The 16,430-nt window shown below is 41.9% G+C and overlaps 1 protein-coding gene across 1 annotated transcript in view; it reads right to left on the bottom strand.

The window, feature by feature from the left end:
* Window positions 1–1,059: 1,059 nt before the first annotated feature.
* LOC126336027 (uncharacterized) overlaps window positions 1,060–16,430 on the bottom strand; it is a 42,986-nt gene continuing 27,615 nt past the window's right edge. The window contains exon 2 of the mRNA XM_049999507.1: window positions 1,060–1,112. Within this exon, the coding sequence (XP_049855464.1) occupies window positions 1,060–1,112 (53 nt within the window). The remainder of the gene's footprint in view (window positions 1,113–16,430) is intronic.

Raw genomic sequence — 16,430 nt, 5'->3', positions numbered from 1 at the left:
GTTCTGTCAGTGTGATCATGTGATGTATGTGACCCTAGGAATGTGTCAATAAAGTTTCCCCTTCCTGGGACAATGAATTCACGGTGTTCTTATTTCAATTTCCAGATACACACACACACACACACACACACACGCACACACACACACACACACACACACACACACACACATATATATATGTGTGTGTGTGTGTGTGTGTGTGTGTGTGTGTGTGTGTGTGTGTGTCATACACTTGTATTTTCTTCATTAGGCAGCGGTGTGGAACTGTATTGAACACCTTCTGGAAGTCAAGGAACACAGCATCTACCAGGGTTTCATATGGTTGTTGTTTTTGGAACCCATATTGATGTCTACAGAGGAGATGTTTGATCTATAGAAATGTCATAATATATGAGCGTAAAACGTGTTCCAAAGACCTACAACAGATCAACATCAAAGATATAGGCCTATAATTTCGGGCATCTGTTCCTTGACCCTTCTTGAAAATGGGAACGACTTGAGCTTTTTCGAATCATTAGCAATGCTTCACATCTCATGAGACCTAGGGTTCACTTCTGCTATGAGTGTAGGAATGAACAGGTATCCAACCAGGTCCAGTGGCCTTTCCTCTTCTAAGTGATTTCAACTGCTTTTCTATTCCTTGGTTAATTGTTATGATAACTGTCATTTCCCATCCATGCAATGATTTAAAGGAGGAACTACCTTGTGATCTTTCTCTGTGAAATAGTTTTTAGAAAGACTTTTAGTATCTCAGCCTTTTCTGTGACATCCCCTGTTTCAAAGCCATTATGGTTACTAACATGGTTGTCCAAGCATGATGAGTCTTTTCCAGCCCTCACAGTTTTACTTAGCACATACCTGTCTAAAGCATATTGTATGATACTCTTCAAATCTGTCCACTGATGCAGAACACTATCAGAGCTGGAAATGAATTTTTTGTGTTTGCCTGTCACGCAATCTGGAATGTGTCTCCTGTCACCCTTGTTAAACAGAAAGATTTTCCTACCTTTCTTTGTATTCCTGTTTACAGCCATATTCAGTGAAACTGTAAGTTTCCCCTCAGGTGTTCCACCATTGCTGCTGCTGCTGCTGCTGCTGCTGAGGCAGGGAGTCTATAAAAGCATCCAGGGACCATGTTTGATCCATGTTTAACACTTACCTTCACCCAAAATTTTCACAGTCTGAATCAGTACTCATCTCACTAGATATTATTGTTTTTTTTTATTGCTATAAACACATCTTTACCACCAGCATTCAGTGTATTTTTATGATATACATTCCAGTTGGAGTCTAGATTTCATTGCTGTTGACATGCAGTTTCAGCCAGCTATTTGTTGTTCGTATTGTGTGGGTACTTTTTACTATTTATAAATGAGACTAGTTGGGGCACCTTTCCATAGATGCTCTTCCTATTAGCTTACACAGTGTTAACATATTGTTTCTCCAATATTCTATGATGAATGCTATTCTGTGTGCACTCAGAAAGTGTCTTATCAGGTGTGTAGAGGGATTTCTCTATCCTGAGAAATCCACATGTGCCTGGTGCACATACACCGCTATCCTGGTAGCTGCTTCCTGCAAGTAGTGCACACACCTGACCTAGGGGGCTGTATACTTCTTCACCCAACAGCAGATCTCAAGAAATCCACATCCACAATGATCAAGGAATTGTCTGAGCCTCTGTTTTAAGCCTCCCTATTACCTCCAAACCGGAGGACCATGGTCTTTTGTGGGAGTGACGCTGTACAATGTTAGCTCTGTTTTCACTCTGTGAGCATGACCTGCTGTCTTCACAAACTCAGCCTGCTACCTGTAGAAACTAAGGATGGCCTGTGAACCCATTCAGCAGGCATTAGTTGTGCTGAGATGAGGAATGATTTGCAGCCGACTGCACCCAGTGTGCTCAGTCACTGCCGGCAGAGCTTCCTCAATATCTCAGACTAGAACCTCCTGGCAAGCAGACAGAGTGGACACTAGCCTTTTCCAACCTGCTCTGGCTATAACATTGCCCATCCCATGGGCCCCTCCACAGCACACAGATCAGAGCAAACTGTCTTCACTGTTCATGCCATGAAGTGTATAACATTTTAGGTCATGTATCGTATACTGCTATAATTAACCTGTTAGTGTATTTAATTGCACAGAACTGTTTAGCTCATGTTGGGTAAGGATACTTTACTCAATTTTGATAATTTATACTAAAATAGGTATTGATCATTACTTACCAGATGGGATTTAAAGGAACTGCAAATCACAAAAGAATGCTCACAGTCCATATGTGTACCCATGCATCACAGAGTCTATGTATACATCTGTCCTCACAAGCACCAGCATAGTTGTCTCACAATGTCCTTCCTAGTTCCTGATTAACTGAGGCCACTAGAAGGCCACAGACAAGAGGCCATAAACGTTTTGTGCCTGGCTGCTGCCAACATTAGTGATCTAAAATACAGTACCTATGTTACTGTAGCCCTTCCGAAGTGATTGCCTTGCTGTACTCTGCCAAACCAGTAAACACACGTGAAGTGCCAGAAATTTGTAAGGAAAGTGCAACTTGTTATCCCTGCGCTACCACTGTCCCTGTAGCTGCCAATGTGTTGGGATCCAGTAGGTGGAGCTTGCTTCGTCCTCCTCTCCCCACACCTTCCCGAAATCTCAGTCAGGACACTGTGAACAAACTATAAGTGTGTAGCAGAGGTGCATAACCCTCCTCTCCTACCTATTTAGTTTGTATATAGTGTATAAGAATAATACCTATTCGTGTACAGCCAACTATCTCTCTATGTGATTTGTGCATAAAAGGGGGTAATATATTTGTCGGTTAATCCTGGAATACAAGTCTCATAATTTTAAGAGTGTACTTGTGTCTTTCATCTGGGCAACATTGGCAACATTTTGAGGCTTATTACATGTGTTTACTAATTAACTGTAACTTAGTTTATGATGTGTCACAAAAGAAAGATGAGAGCATTGACTATGGACCTAGAGTTCTGTCAAAAAGCCCCTATAAACATGTATACATTCCCATCCACCCAGGGCCTAACAAAATTTCCTTTAACCTCATCCTTCATATCAAACCTTGAGTCTCTATGGAAACTTCACTTCAGGCATTGGAATGATGAAAGACATACATTATTTTTGTCCCTTTCTCCATAATGTTGCCATTCATTGACTTAACTGTATTATTTATTAATAATGATCATGTGATTCATCTTCCTGCCAATGCCTGGAGGAATGTTTCTGTGGAACTTTATTTTATTTCTATCTACAGTCTTTTGTGCTTGGTAGCCATGTGTCTCCTTTTTTTCTAAATCCTGGGGTAGTAACCTCCATGAAATGGAAACAAATACTTACCCTTGGCGGCCAAACTTCCCCGAATGGGGGACTCCCAGATCACAATGCCATACTCTCATTTCCATGCCAGCAAAGCTGCTACCCAGTGGAGGTTTCCATTCCTCCTCCTTTGGGAGGCCAGGGGTATGTCTTTTAGTTTTCCTTTCAAACTTAATTGGCAGTATCACATCTTAACAGAAGAACGGAACTTTCACACTGTTCTTAAAATTGTGCCATTTGATTGGTCCTGTGGCCTTCTGGGTAGAATCTTCTCTAAGTCTTCTCTGTTCAGAAAGAAGAGGGCAATAGATACTCATGTTTTTTCCAACCCTAATTGTGTTAACATCTCATGCTTTATGGTGGGTGTAGGCTACTGGTCAGTTTGCCACTCTCTCCGTAGAGTACTGATGCTGAGGGTTGTGACTGGTTTTGGGAGAAAAAGATTGTGAGTGGAGAGTCTGCTGAGAGGAGCTTGTGAGTATTGATGCTCCACTGAAATGTGGAGATGTAGCTCTAGGTTGACTTGGATTTTATGAGTTAGGATCTGTTTAAACCTGTTGCACCTTCAGGCAAAGGGAATGATTATATTAAAATAACTTTTTTCATGTGAAATTTGTTACATCAAGTGAAGCTTAGTGTCAAAAATTCTATTTATTAGAGGTCCTTGTATCTGTTTGTGTAGATGCTCCATGTAGTCATCATTAGGCTTGTACCCATCTTCCCCATTTAAAATCAATAAATTCCATTTGATGTGTGTAGCATTAATTCCTTTTATCTTAATCATGATGGCGAGTAAGTATAGTATTTCTCACCATGTGCAGAGTAGCATGTGGTCATCAGCCAATGTTATTTATTTGGCAGCCATTTTGCCATTAAATGAATCCTTGCAAAGTTTTACTGTCTGTGGTAGTCGCAGTTTCCCACTCTTATGCTTCACTGTTGATCTGGCAGTCGAAGGTAGTGTATGATACAGAAACCTATCCTTAAATAAATTATAAACCTTATGTTTCAGTGAGGCTTACCATAGCTGATCGTCATACAAATTCACCATATTCCCCCACGTCATATATAACTATGGGACTGTAGCTATTACAGCTTGACAATGAACAGTGCTGATAATGTCCTGTTCAGTGCTAAACAGTGTCACTAAATAACTGGATTCTTGAATGCTAAATCTCTAGACCATTAAGATTATTCAGAATTCCATTCCTTTACACACTGAGGTGATAAAAGTCATAGGGTGCCTCCTAATACGGGGTGGCCGAGCGGTTCTAGGTGCTACAGCCTGGAACTGCGCGACCGCTACGGTCGCAGGTTCGAATCCTGCCTCGGGCATGGATGTGTTTGATGTCCTTATGTTATTTAGGTTTAAGTAGTTCTAAATTCTAGGGGACTGATGACCTCAGAAGTTAAGTCTCATAGTGCTCGGGGACTTTTCTTTTAAACAGGTCGCTACCGCGAACAGTCATTAAGTTCACCTATACTTCTTTGCCTTTGAAGACTAAAGTATCAAAGGCGTATGTCATACCTCCACTATTGATTTGTGCATTTATTTCAAGCAGTATTGACTGTCCGTTAGCATTGAAACTCTACTCAAAGGCCAATGCTCTCGGTCATTAACTGAAGGCTGTCGGCCACAGTGTTTTTCCATGGTGAGTGGCAATGCCCGAAATTTGGTATTCTCGGCACACTCTTGCCTTTGTGGGTCTCGGAATACTAAAATCCCTAACGGTTTGGGGAATGGAATGTCCCGTGCGTCTTGCTCCAACTACCATTCCGCATTCATAGTCTGTTAAATCCTTTCTCCCGGCCATAATCACGTCTGAAACCTTTACACTTGAATCACCTGAGTACAAATCACGTCTCCGCCAATGCACTGCCGTTTATTGCCTTCAGTCCGCATACTACTGCCCTCTGTGTACGTGCATATCGCTATCCCGTGACTTTTGTCACCACTGTGTACACCAAACATGTTTAAAAATTGTCTTGCTAAGAATGCTAGCTGAAGTAACTTCGTTACTACGTGGTCATTCCGGATAGATTATTTTGTTTGGTTTAGTCTATTAAAATCATAGGGCATAAATGTTTCACAATAATTTCAGAATCCAGTACTACCCTGCATGCATAGTGAAAGAGCAATCATAAAATTTTATGTGTACAGACTGAAGCTGCTGCGAATATTTGTACCCAGGTCACGAATCGAACCCGGGGCTCCTGCTTAGTAGGTAGGTTCGTTAGGCACTAAGACGCCTTGGCACGGCGATTCACATAACTGTACGGATTACCCTGGCATGCCTCTCTCCTCGATCCAGGTTACCACTGCTGCCCCAGTCTACTTTAAACTCCCCCTTACACATGAACAGAATTGCGGAGGCCCTCCATGTTCTGGAATAAAACCTCAGCATCGAACGTAAATGGGGCATCCAGCACGAAACCCAGAAGCAGGTACTTACACAAACGAAATGACACAGTTTCAGAGACTTTACAGGTCTCATACAGATATGATTTTATGTACGGACTGAGGTGGTGAGTGAAAATTTGTACCAGGGCTGGGAATCGAACCTGGGTCTTCCACTCACTACGCAGGCTTGAGGCTTGTTATCCACTAAGACGCCTTCGTGCACTGGTGGAGGAGCAAGACATGCGAGGGTAAACCGTGCAACTGTGTGAACCTCTGTGCCAGGGTGGTTTAGTGGCTAACACAAGTGCCTAGTAAGCAATAGATCCACGTTAGAGCCTTGGTACAAAATTTCACTCGCCACTTCATTCTATATACATAAAATCATATCTGTATGAGACCAGTAAAGTGTCTGAAACTACGTCATTTCATTCGTAACTATAAAATGGAGGATCACGTTACATTTTTGGTCCCAGATAGCCAGAGTAAATACCTTAAAGTAGAAAGTCAAAATCCTCATTTCATGCGGTTGGCTCGCAACGTAGTGTAGTACTCTGTGCTTAATCCCAGAGTTAAGTATTGCTGTGCTTAATCCGAAATTTGACTTCAGAATTACAGTGCATGCGCATCTACGGATATGCAATGAAAACCACTGCGAAATTCATGACAGTGGGTACTTAGAATGGTACCACATGTTAGGGTTTCTACACGTTCAGTTCACGTGTGGAGCGTGGGAAGAATGATTGTTAAAATGTCTCTGTAATTAATCTAATCTTATCCTCTTGATCCCTATGCGAGTGATAGATAGGGGGTTGTATCATATTCCTAGAGTCAACATTTAGAGCCAGTTATTGGAACTTTGTAAGTAGGTTTTGTCGGGATGCTTAACATATGTATTCAAGAGTGCCATTTCAGCATATCTGTGTCACTCTCACGTACAAAGAAACCTTCTATGTTTGCGTTCATTTCCTCCTGTTAGTCCTATTTGATATGTATGCCACACACCCGAGCAATAGACCAAAACGGGGATCAAGTTATGTATAATGAATGTCCATTGTATACTGACCGCATTTCCCTAGTATTCCGCCAATGCACCAGTCTGCCACCTACCTTACCCACGACCGAACCTATTTGATAACTCCATTTTACATTCCTACTAATTGTTACACCCAGTTGTTTGTTGGAGTCGAATGTTTCCAAAACTAACGCTTTTACGTTTATGAAGATTTAAAACAAGTTGTCAAAATTGCAATCACTTTGACTAACAAGGCTGCTCGCACACACCTCTGGGGAACGTCTGAAGTTACTTTCACTTCGGTCGATGACTGTCCATCCAAGATAACATGGTGTCTTGCAGGTACACATAAGAGTTTTTTCTATTTTATGCACATTATTTCGGCGACCAGCCCAGTACTTATTTTCATGTTCTGTGAGTTTTGCTCTTATCTGCATTCGCTGGTTGGACTCCCACCAGAGTGGCTGGAGTCTAGCCAGCGAGTGCACATAACAGAAAATTCGCGACACCTGAAGATGATGACTAGGTAGGTCGTCGAAATATTGTGCGTAAAATGGAAACAACAACTCGGCTGTGTATCCAGAACCACACCTTTAACCAATTACGCCGAGAAAACCAGAAATCACATAACAAGCTACGTCCTCCCCACCAAGAAATCCTCAATCCTGTCACAAATTATGTTTAATACGGTAATCCATATAATAGTAATTTTTTAATAATCGTTGTTTTAATGGCGTGATCATGGTGGAAATGGTTCTCTCTTCCTCTGGCCTGAAAACCGGTACGTCCAGCCACTTATACGGGGACACAAAGTTTGATGTGCTATCTGAACCAAGAGGATGATTATATATGGTGTTCTATTGTTACAGTAGCTGAAAAACAGGCATTGCCAGGGTATTCATTTTCCAATTATCTATTAACAAAGAAAACAAAAAATGAACAGTAATTTTAGTGTAATATCAAAAAATTTCATTTCCTTGTATTTCTGAAAACATCTTTGACATTACGAAGCAGTCGCAGAAGGAAATATGCATAACGTACAAATGCATAAGCACAGTATCCAAATTAGACAGTTTCCGCCCAAAGGGCGAAGCTGCTTCCCATCTCTATGACTTGTTTTCGCCTGCAGCTGTTTGCGCTTCGCACCTGAAGTCTGTCAAAAATGCAGCCAGGTGTCAGGGATTTCCTTAAGTTGTTTCGACTCTGGAAATGTCTTCGTAGTAAAGAATAGATATATTAAAACTTTACCGATGGTGCTGCAGTTTTTCACGCATCTCATTGTTTATTATGTCATATCTACTGATCTATAGTCGGCAAGTCGTTCTTAACCCCACAGAGATCGTTGAATGACAGTAAGAGATACGTGTACCAAGTTTGGTTGAATTCGCTCCAGTGATTAAGGAGGAGATGTAGAACATACACACGTACATACATTTCTATAATACGTAAGGTTGCTACCCTGCAATGAGCGGATATCGGGGAACAAATGAAATTGGGAAACTTTACACACTTATTGGTCTCAAGTGATTTCTGGGAGTTTTAGTTGCCATAAAAAGTGCTGACTGCATATTATTTACTGATACATTGGAAACCGCTCGTCGTAATGCAACGAAAATTGACATACAATGTGTAGTGGGTATCACAATCTGCCTCCAGTTGTGGCTTTTGATCGTTATCGCCATAGATAACACAGTTTTTATGACCACAATTGCAAGAATTGAATATGTAATGCATGTAGTTCCACCAGGAGAGGGAAAGCACCCCACACTACCGTTGAATATCAAGGTTGTTGAGAATAAGATTCCCTGCTCGTCTCATCTCTCGCAATGGCGATCAGAACTGGCCACCGAATTTGACTCCATGTCAAATCTCGTGTTTATATGATCAATCCACGAACCAGCCCTCAACCCAAGGCAGAAATTAGACGCGTCGTTGGTAAAAATTTAAGCGAAACTTTGCTCTCGTATAGTTGAAAATTTTGTGGATGTCTGCAGACGAAGCGTGATGGAACACATTTGCCTGTTTCATGTTTAATCTCAGTCTTTGTGTTCCGTATTGACTATTGACATAAAAATTCTAGTGGTTTACAAATAAAGTATGTGTTTAATAATTAAAAAATATTACATTATTTATGGAACACCCAATATATAATATGTAACACTTAACATCTATGAATAAATAGTTATCATTAACAGGCAAATACTGCTGCAAAATCCATTTTGAACCTTAAACGGCCTAGCAAAATTCGTACTGTCCAAATTTTTTTGTTGATAACTAGAAAATGGACAGTAATTTCTGCTGGATTCTCGTCCGATCGAAAACGATGGAAACAGTTCTTGAGTTTATTGAGAGCCTTCACGCATGTTTCTGATATGATGATTGACACTCTTGGCATCACATCCATGAGAATGACGCCATCACAATCCCAGGAGATTGTCGCCGTGACATTTCCGGTAGATTAGGTTGTCCCCCTCCCCCCCCCCCCAACCACCCAATGAACCATGGACCTTGCCGTTGGTGGGGAGCCTTGCGTGCCTCAACGATACAGATAGCCGTACCATAGGTGCAACCACAACAGAGTGGTATCTGTTGAGAGGACAGACAAACGTGTGGTTCCCGGAGACGGGCAGCAGCCTTTTCAGTAGTTACAGGGGCAACAGTCTGGATGATTGACTGATCTGGCCCTGTAACACTAACCAAAACGGCCTTGCTGTTGTGGTACTGCGAACGGCTGAAAACAATGGGAAACTAAAGCCGTAATTTTTCCCCAGGGCATTCAGCTTTACTGTATGATTAAATGATGATGGCGTCCTCTTGGGTAAAATATTCCGGAGGTAAAATAGTCCCCCATTCGGATATCCGGGTGGGGACTACTCAGGAGGATGTCGTTATCAGGAGAAAGAAAACTGGTGTTCTACGGATCGGAGTGTGGAATGTCAGATCCCTTAATCGTGCAGGTAGGTTAGAAAATTTAAAAAGGGAAATGGATAGGTTAAAGTTAGATATAGTGGGAATTACTGAAGTTCGGTGGCAGGAGGAACAAGACTTTCGGTCAGGTGAATACCGGGTTATAAATACAAAATCAAATGGGGGTAATGCAGGAGTAGGTTTAATAATGAATAAAAAATAGGAGTGCGGGTAAGCTACGACAAACAGCATAGTGAACACATTAGTGTGCCCAAGATAGACACGAAGCCCACGCCTGCTACAGTAGTACAAGTTTATACGCCAACTACCTCTGCAGATGATGAAGAAATTGATGAAATGTGTGAAGAGATAAAAGAAATTATTCAGGTAGTGAAGGGAGTTGAAAATTTAATAGTCTTGGGTGACTGGAATTCGACAGTAGGAAAAGGAAGAGAAGGAAACGTAGTAGGTGAATATGGATTGGGGCTAAGAAATGAAAAAGGAAGCCGCTTGGTAGAACTTTGCACAGAGCATAACGTAATCATAGCTAACACTTGGTTCAAGAATCATGAAAGAAGGTTGCATGCATGGAATAACCCCGGAGATACTAAAAGGTTTCAGATAGATTATATAATGGTAAGACAGAGATTTAGGAACCAGATTTTGAATTGTAAGACATTTTCAGGGGCAGATGTGGACTCTGACCTCAATCTACTGGTTATGAACTGTAGATTATAACTGAAGAAACTGCAAAAAGATGTGAATTTAAGGTGATAGGACCTGAATAAACTGAAAGAACCTGAGGTTGTTCAGAGTTTCAGGGAGAGCATAAGGGAAGAATTGAGAGTAATGGGGGAAAGAAGTACAGTAGAAGAAGAATGGGCTGCTTTGAGGAATGAAATCGTGAAAGCAGCTGAGGATCAAGTAGGTAAAAAGACGAGGGCTAGTAGAAATCATTGGGTAACAGAAGAGATACTGACTTTAATTGATGAAAGGATAAATTACAAAAATGCAGTAAGTGAAGCAGGCAAAAAGGAATACAAACGTCTCAAAAATGAGATCGACAGTAAGTGCAAAATCGCTAAGCAGGGATGGCTAGAGGACAAAGGTAAGGATGTAGAGGCTTATCTAACGAGGGGTAAGATAGATACTGCTTACAGGAAAATTAGAGAGACCTTTGGAGAAAAGAGAACCACTTGCATAAATATCAAGAGCTCAGATGGAAACCCAGTTCTAAGCAAAGAAGGGAAAGCAGAAAGGTGCAAGGAGTATATAGAGGGTCTATACAAGGGCGATGTAATTGAGCGCATAATTATGGAAATGGAAGAGGATGTAGATGAAGATGAAATGGGAGATATGATACTGCGTGAAGAGTTTGATAGAGCACTGAAAGACCTGAGTTGAAACAAGGCCCCGGGAGTAGACCAAATTCCATTAGAACTACTGAAAGCCTTGGGAGAACCAGGCCTAACAAAACTCTACCATCTGGTGAGCAAGCTGTATGAGACAGGCGAAATTCCCTCAGAGTTCAAGAAGAATATAATAATTCCAGGCCCAAAGAAAGCAGGTGTTCACAGATGTGAAAATTACCGAACTATCAGTTTAATAAGTCACAGTTGCAAAATACTAATGCGAATTCCTCACACACGAATGTAAAAACTGGTAGAAGCCGACCTTGGGGAAGATCAGTTTGGATTCCGTAGAAATGTTTTAACACGTGAGGCAATACTGACCCTACGACTTATCTTCGAAGCTAGATTAAGGAAAGGCAAACCTACGTTTCTAGCATTTGTAGACTTAGAGAAAGCTTTTGACAGTGTTGACTGGAATACTCTCTTTCAAATTCTGAAGGTGGCAGGGGTCAAGTACAGGGAGCGAAAGGCTATTTACAATTTGTACAGAAACCAGATGGCAGTTATAAGAGTCGAGGGACATGAAAGGGAAGCAGTGGTTGGGAAGGGAGTGAGACAGGGTTGTAGCCTCTCCACGATGCTATTCAATTTGTATATTGAGCACGCAGTAAAGGAAACAAAAGAAAAGTTCGAAGTAGGTATCAAAATCCATGGAGAAGAAATAAAAACTTTGAGGTTTGCCGATGACATTGTAATTCTGTCAGAGACAGCAAAGGACTTGGAAGAGCTGTTGAACGGAATGGACAGTGTCTTGAAAGGAGGGTATAAGATGAACATCAACAAAAGCAAAACGAGGATAATGGAATGTAGACGAATTAAGTAGGGTGATGCTGAGGGAATTAGATTAGGAAATGAGACACTTAAAGTAGTAAAGGAGTTTTGCTATTTGGGGAGCAAAATAACTGATGATGGTCGAAGTAGAGAGGATATAAAATGTAGACTGGAAATGGCAAGGAAAGAGTTTCTGACGAAAAGAAATTTGCTAACATCGAGTATAGATTTGTCGGGAAGTCGTTTCTGAAATTATTTGTATGGGTGTAGCCATGTATGGAAGTGAAACATGGACGATAAATAGTTTGGACAAGAAGAGAATAGAAACTTTCGAAATGTGGTGCTACAGAAGAATGCTGGAGATTAGATGGGTAGATCACATAACTAATGAGGAGGTGTGGAATAGGATTAGGGAGATGAGAAGTAGTTTGTGGCACAACTTGACTAGAAGAAGGGATCGGTTGGTAGGTCATGTTCTGAGGCATGAAGGGATCACCAATTTATTATTTGAGGGCAGCGTGAGGGTAAAAATCGTAGAGAGAGACCATGAGATGAATACACTAAGCGGATTCAGAAGGATGTAGGCTGCAGTAGGTACTGGGAGATGAAGAAGCTTGCACAGGATAGACTAGCATGGAGAGCCGCATCAAACCAGTCTCAGGACTGAAGACCACAACAACAACAACAACAACAATACTTCTGTTTACTAAACTAACTTCAAGATGGTGCACAACTTATTTTCACATGTATGATTTTGGCACCTTTTATTTTCAGCAGTGAGTTTAGTGCTGGATTGTGGTCTCCCGATATTGTTTTCCTGGCGTGTGTTAGGTGCGGCATCCCGCGCTACACCGCTGTGTGCCTGTTGGATTGGTCGTAGGCGACAGTGCATCACTTTAAGGAATCTGTATAACACAGTATTTTGGAATGGAGCGTTTCGTATTTAAGGAATAATGACTGATTAATAATTATACCCAAATAACAAATGTGTCAATAATGAATAATTTAGCAAACAGAGCACTATTTTCTATGTATCTTACACAAATTTGACTGGCAGATAGTCAATACTTGCGTAAATGAGACAAATGTTCCAGAACTGTGTTTCAGTCTGGAAAATGAAGTTTCTAATGGAAAAAGAAATGATGACTAACTATTTCTAAACAATGGCAGTATAACTAACGGCAGGAACATTAGTGATAGGTGTGGTTTTCTTATGGACAGACTGGGGGTATCATCTTTTTGGCAAGTTTTGACTATCACTTTTATGATACCATTCCTTACATTGGCTGCAATCATGAAAGTTGCTTTTCTCTATTTCTCGGACGTTGCAGGTCCAGTATACGATGATATTGAAAACTGCTCAGATTTCAATTAGCCATTGTTGCTGCCAATTATGAATCGATTGCACTTATGAACTTGAGGGCGGTATTCCAAGAAACTGGGTTAGGGATTGATAGGGAAAAATGAAGTGACGGAAAAAAATCGCAACACCAAAAACACTTCCCCAGGGAACTGTTGTAGGTCCGCTGTTGATTTCTATTTACATAAATGATCTTTTGGATAGGGTGGATAGTAACGTGCGAGTGTTTGCTGATGATGCTGTGGTGTACGGGAAGGTATCGTCGTTGAGTCACTGTAGGAGGATAGAAGATGGCTCGGCCAAGATTTGTGATTGATGTAAAGAATGGTAGCTAACTCTAAATATAGATAAATGTAAAATAATTTAAAGGAATAGGAAAAAGAATCCCGTAATGGTTGAATACTCCATTAGTAGTGTAGCGCTTGACACAGGCACGTCGATTAAATATTTGAGCGTAACACTGCAGAGCGATATGAAGCGGGAAAAGCATGTAATGGCAGTTGTGGAGAAGGCAGATAGTCGTCTTCAGTTCATTGGTAGAATTTTGGGAAGATGTGGTTCATCTGTAAAGGAGACCGCTTATAAAACACGAGTACGACCTATTCTTGAGTACTGCTCGAGCGTTTGGGATCCCTATCAGGTCGGATTGAGGGAGGACATATAAGCAATTCAGAGGCGGGCGGCTAGATTTCTTAGTGGTAGGTCCGATTATCACGCGAGTGTTACGGAAATGCTTCAGGAATTCGGGTGGTAGTCTCTAGAGGAAAGGAAGCATTCTTTTCGTGAATCGCTACTGAGGAAATTTAGAGAACGAGCATTTGAGGCTGACTGCAGTACAATTTTACTGCCGCCAACTTACATTTTGCAGAAAGACCACAAATATAAGATAAGAGAGATTAGGGCTCGTACAGAGGCATATAGGCAGTCATTTTTCCCTCGTTCTGTTTGGGAGTGGAACAGGGAGAGAAGATACTAGTTGTGGTACGAGGTACCCTCCGCCACGCACCGTATCGTGGATTGCGAAGTATGTATGTAGATGTAGATGTAGATGAAGTTGTGCGACATAAACAAACGTTTGACAGATTATGTCTATTCAAATTTCACGACCGAGAGAGGTGGCTCAGTGGACCCGCTTTCTGGACGACGACGGTTCAAACCAGCGTCCGACTATTTTGATTTACGTTTTCCGTGATTTCTCTAAATCGCTTCAGGCAAATGCCGGGATGTTTAGCTTTGAGATTGGACGTAGTGAGTTGATGTTAGCCGAGAACGCCTTTAAGGTGCCAAAGACGTCATTATCAACACCTCACTGACCCTGAACGAGGTCGTGTAACAGGGCTACGAGAATCTGGATGTTCCTTTGATGATATTGTAGAAAGACTTGGGAGGATTGTAGCCATTGTACATGACTGCTGACAACGGTGGTCACGATAACGTACGGTCACAGGAAGACCGGGCTCCAGACGGTAACGTACCACTACCGAGCGGGAAGACCGTCGTGTTCGGCGTTTGGCTCTGGCGCGTCGCACTCCATCTGCAGCAGCAATTAGAGCAGCGGTTCTCACCGCAATGACACAACGAATTGTTACAAATTGGTTACCTCAAGAACAGCTCAAAGCTAGACGTCCTGTAGCGTGCATTCCACCGACCCTAAACTACCGCCATTTGCGATGTCAGTTGTGTCAAGCGAGAGCCCATTGGAAGGCAGGGTGGAGGTCTGTTGTGTTTTCTGGTGAAAGTTGTTTCAGCCTCAGTGCTAATGATGGTGATTCGACCTGTTGTGCTGCCACTGACGAACAGCATTCCAGGGGGTGTTTTCCAGCAGGATAACGCAAGCCCACATATCGCTGTTGTAATCCAACATGCTCTAAGGAGTATCGATATATTGTCTCGGCCTGCTCGATTACCAGATCTGTCTCCAATCAATAACATATGGGACATTATCGGACGACAACTCGAGCATCATCCACAACCAGTGTCCACCGTTCGGGTATTGACTGACCAAGTGCAACAGGCGTGGAATTCCATCGCACAAACTGACATCTGGAACCCTTAGTACACAATTCCTGCAAGTTTGCATTCTTGCGTTCAACATTGTGGCGGTTAAGCCTGTTATTACTGTTCCAGAATTTCACATTTGCAATGCCTTATCTCGCATTTACGTTGAACTGTGATCTTGCAATGGTAATCACTTAAATATGTTATCTAGAGAAATGTGTTCCCGAATTTCATTACTCTACATTAATTATTTTCCGGTACTGTGATTTTTTCTTTTCTTTTTTGGCCAGAAAATCGTAGAGTCCTTCGTTTTAGCTTGTAGCCGTGTGGTCTCAGGCGCCTTGCCACGGTTCGCGTCGCTCCTCCCGTCGGAGGTTCGAATCCTCCCTCGGGCATGGGTATGTGTGTTGTCCTTGAAGTTGCATTAAATAGTGTGTAAGCCTAGGGACCGGTAACTTCAGCAGTCTGGTCCCATAGGAACGTACCCCAAATTTACACAAATGACCTACTAAACAAGTGCCGAAACGGCTGGCCTTGTCTGAGGCCTTACTCTTATCATTGATTCGAGCGGTGACGCTGAGTGTTAGTGCTTACCACGAAGACGGCTTTTTTATGCATGTTGCTTCCTAACATGTCGTGGTAAAATTGCTTCGTCCACAGTCCTAAGTTCTAACCAATTTCTGGATGTTCACCCCTGTTCCAGTCTCCTTAGTGCCATATTGTGTGGCACGGTGTATAGTGACTTTTACCTCTATGAAAATTATCGCGTTTTATCACAAGAGGTTTCGAATTTATCATTGAGTAACAAATTTCAGGTCAGCGCGGTTTCAGGTCAAAAATCACTTTGTATCTTGTACTTAATCATTTCTTTCGTTAAACATCCACACAAGCACTACGTTAAGCTTTCAACCAACATGACGTTATTTATTGTGTTTTTTCCATCAGTTCACTGTGTCTAGCAAGGCGCGATCATAGACTTTTTAGCTAAAAGTTAAGGAATGTCCTAGGAATTTTACCAGTTGTCGTTTCTCAAATGTCAGTACAACTAATGTTTGACGTTTATGTAACAGGTTATTCTCTTCAGAAGAATCCACCGTTGCTGAACAGTGGCGAAAGCATCCAGTTGAGATTTTGGGTGGCGGGAGAGGGGGGAAATGACGGGGGGGGGGGGGGGGGGGGTTGGGAGGAGGGGGCTGCTGCATTATGCTAAAGACGCATCAGAGCGTCTTGTAATTC

Source organism: Schistocerca gregaria, chromosome 2 (genome assembly GCF_023897955.1).
Source record: "Schistocerca gregaria isolate iqSchGreg1 chromosome 2, iqSchGreg1.2, whole genome shotgun sequence".
Taxonomy (NCBI): domain Eukaryota; kingdom Metazoa; phylum Arthropoda; class Insecta; order Orthoptera; family Acrididae; genus Schistocerca; species Schistocerca gregaria.
This window is presented reverse-complemented; position numbering and strand designations above follow the sequence as displayed.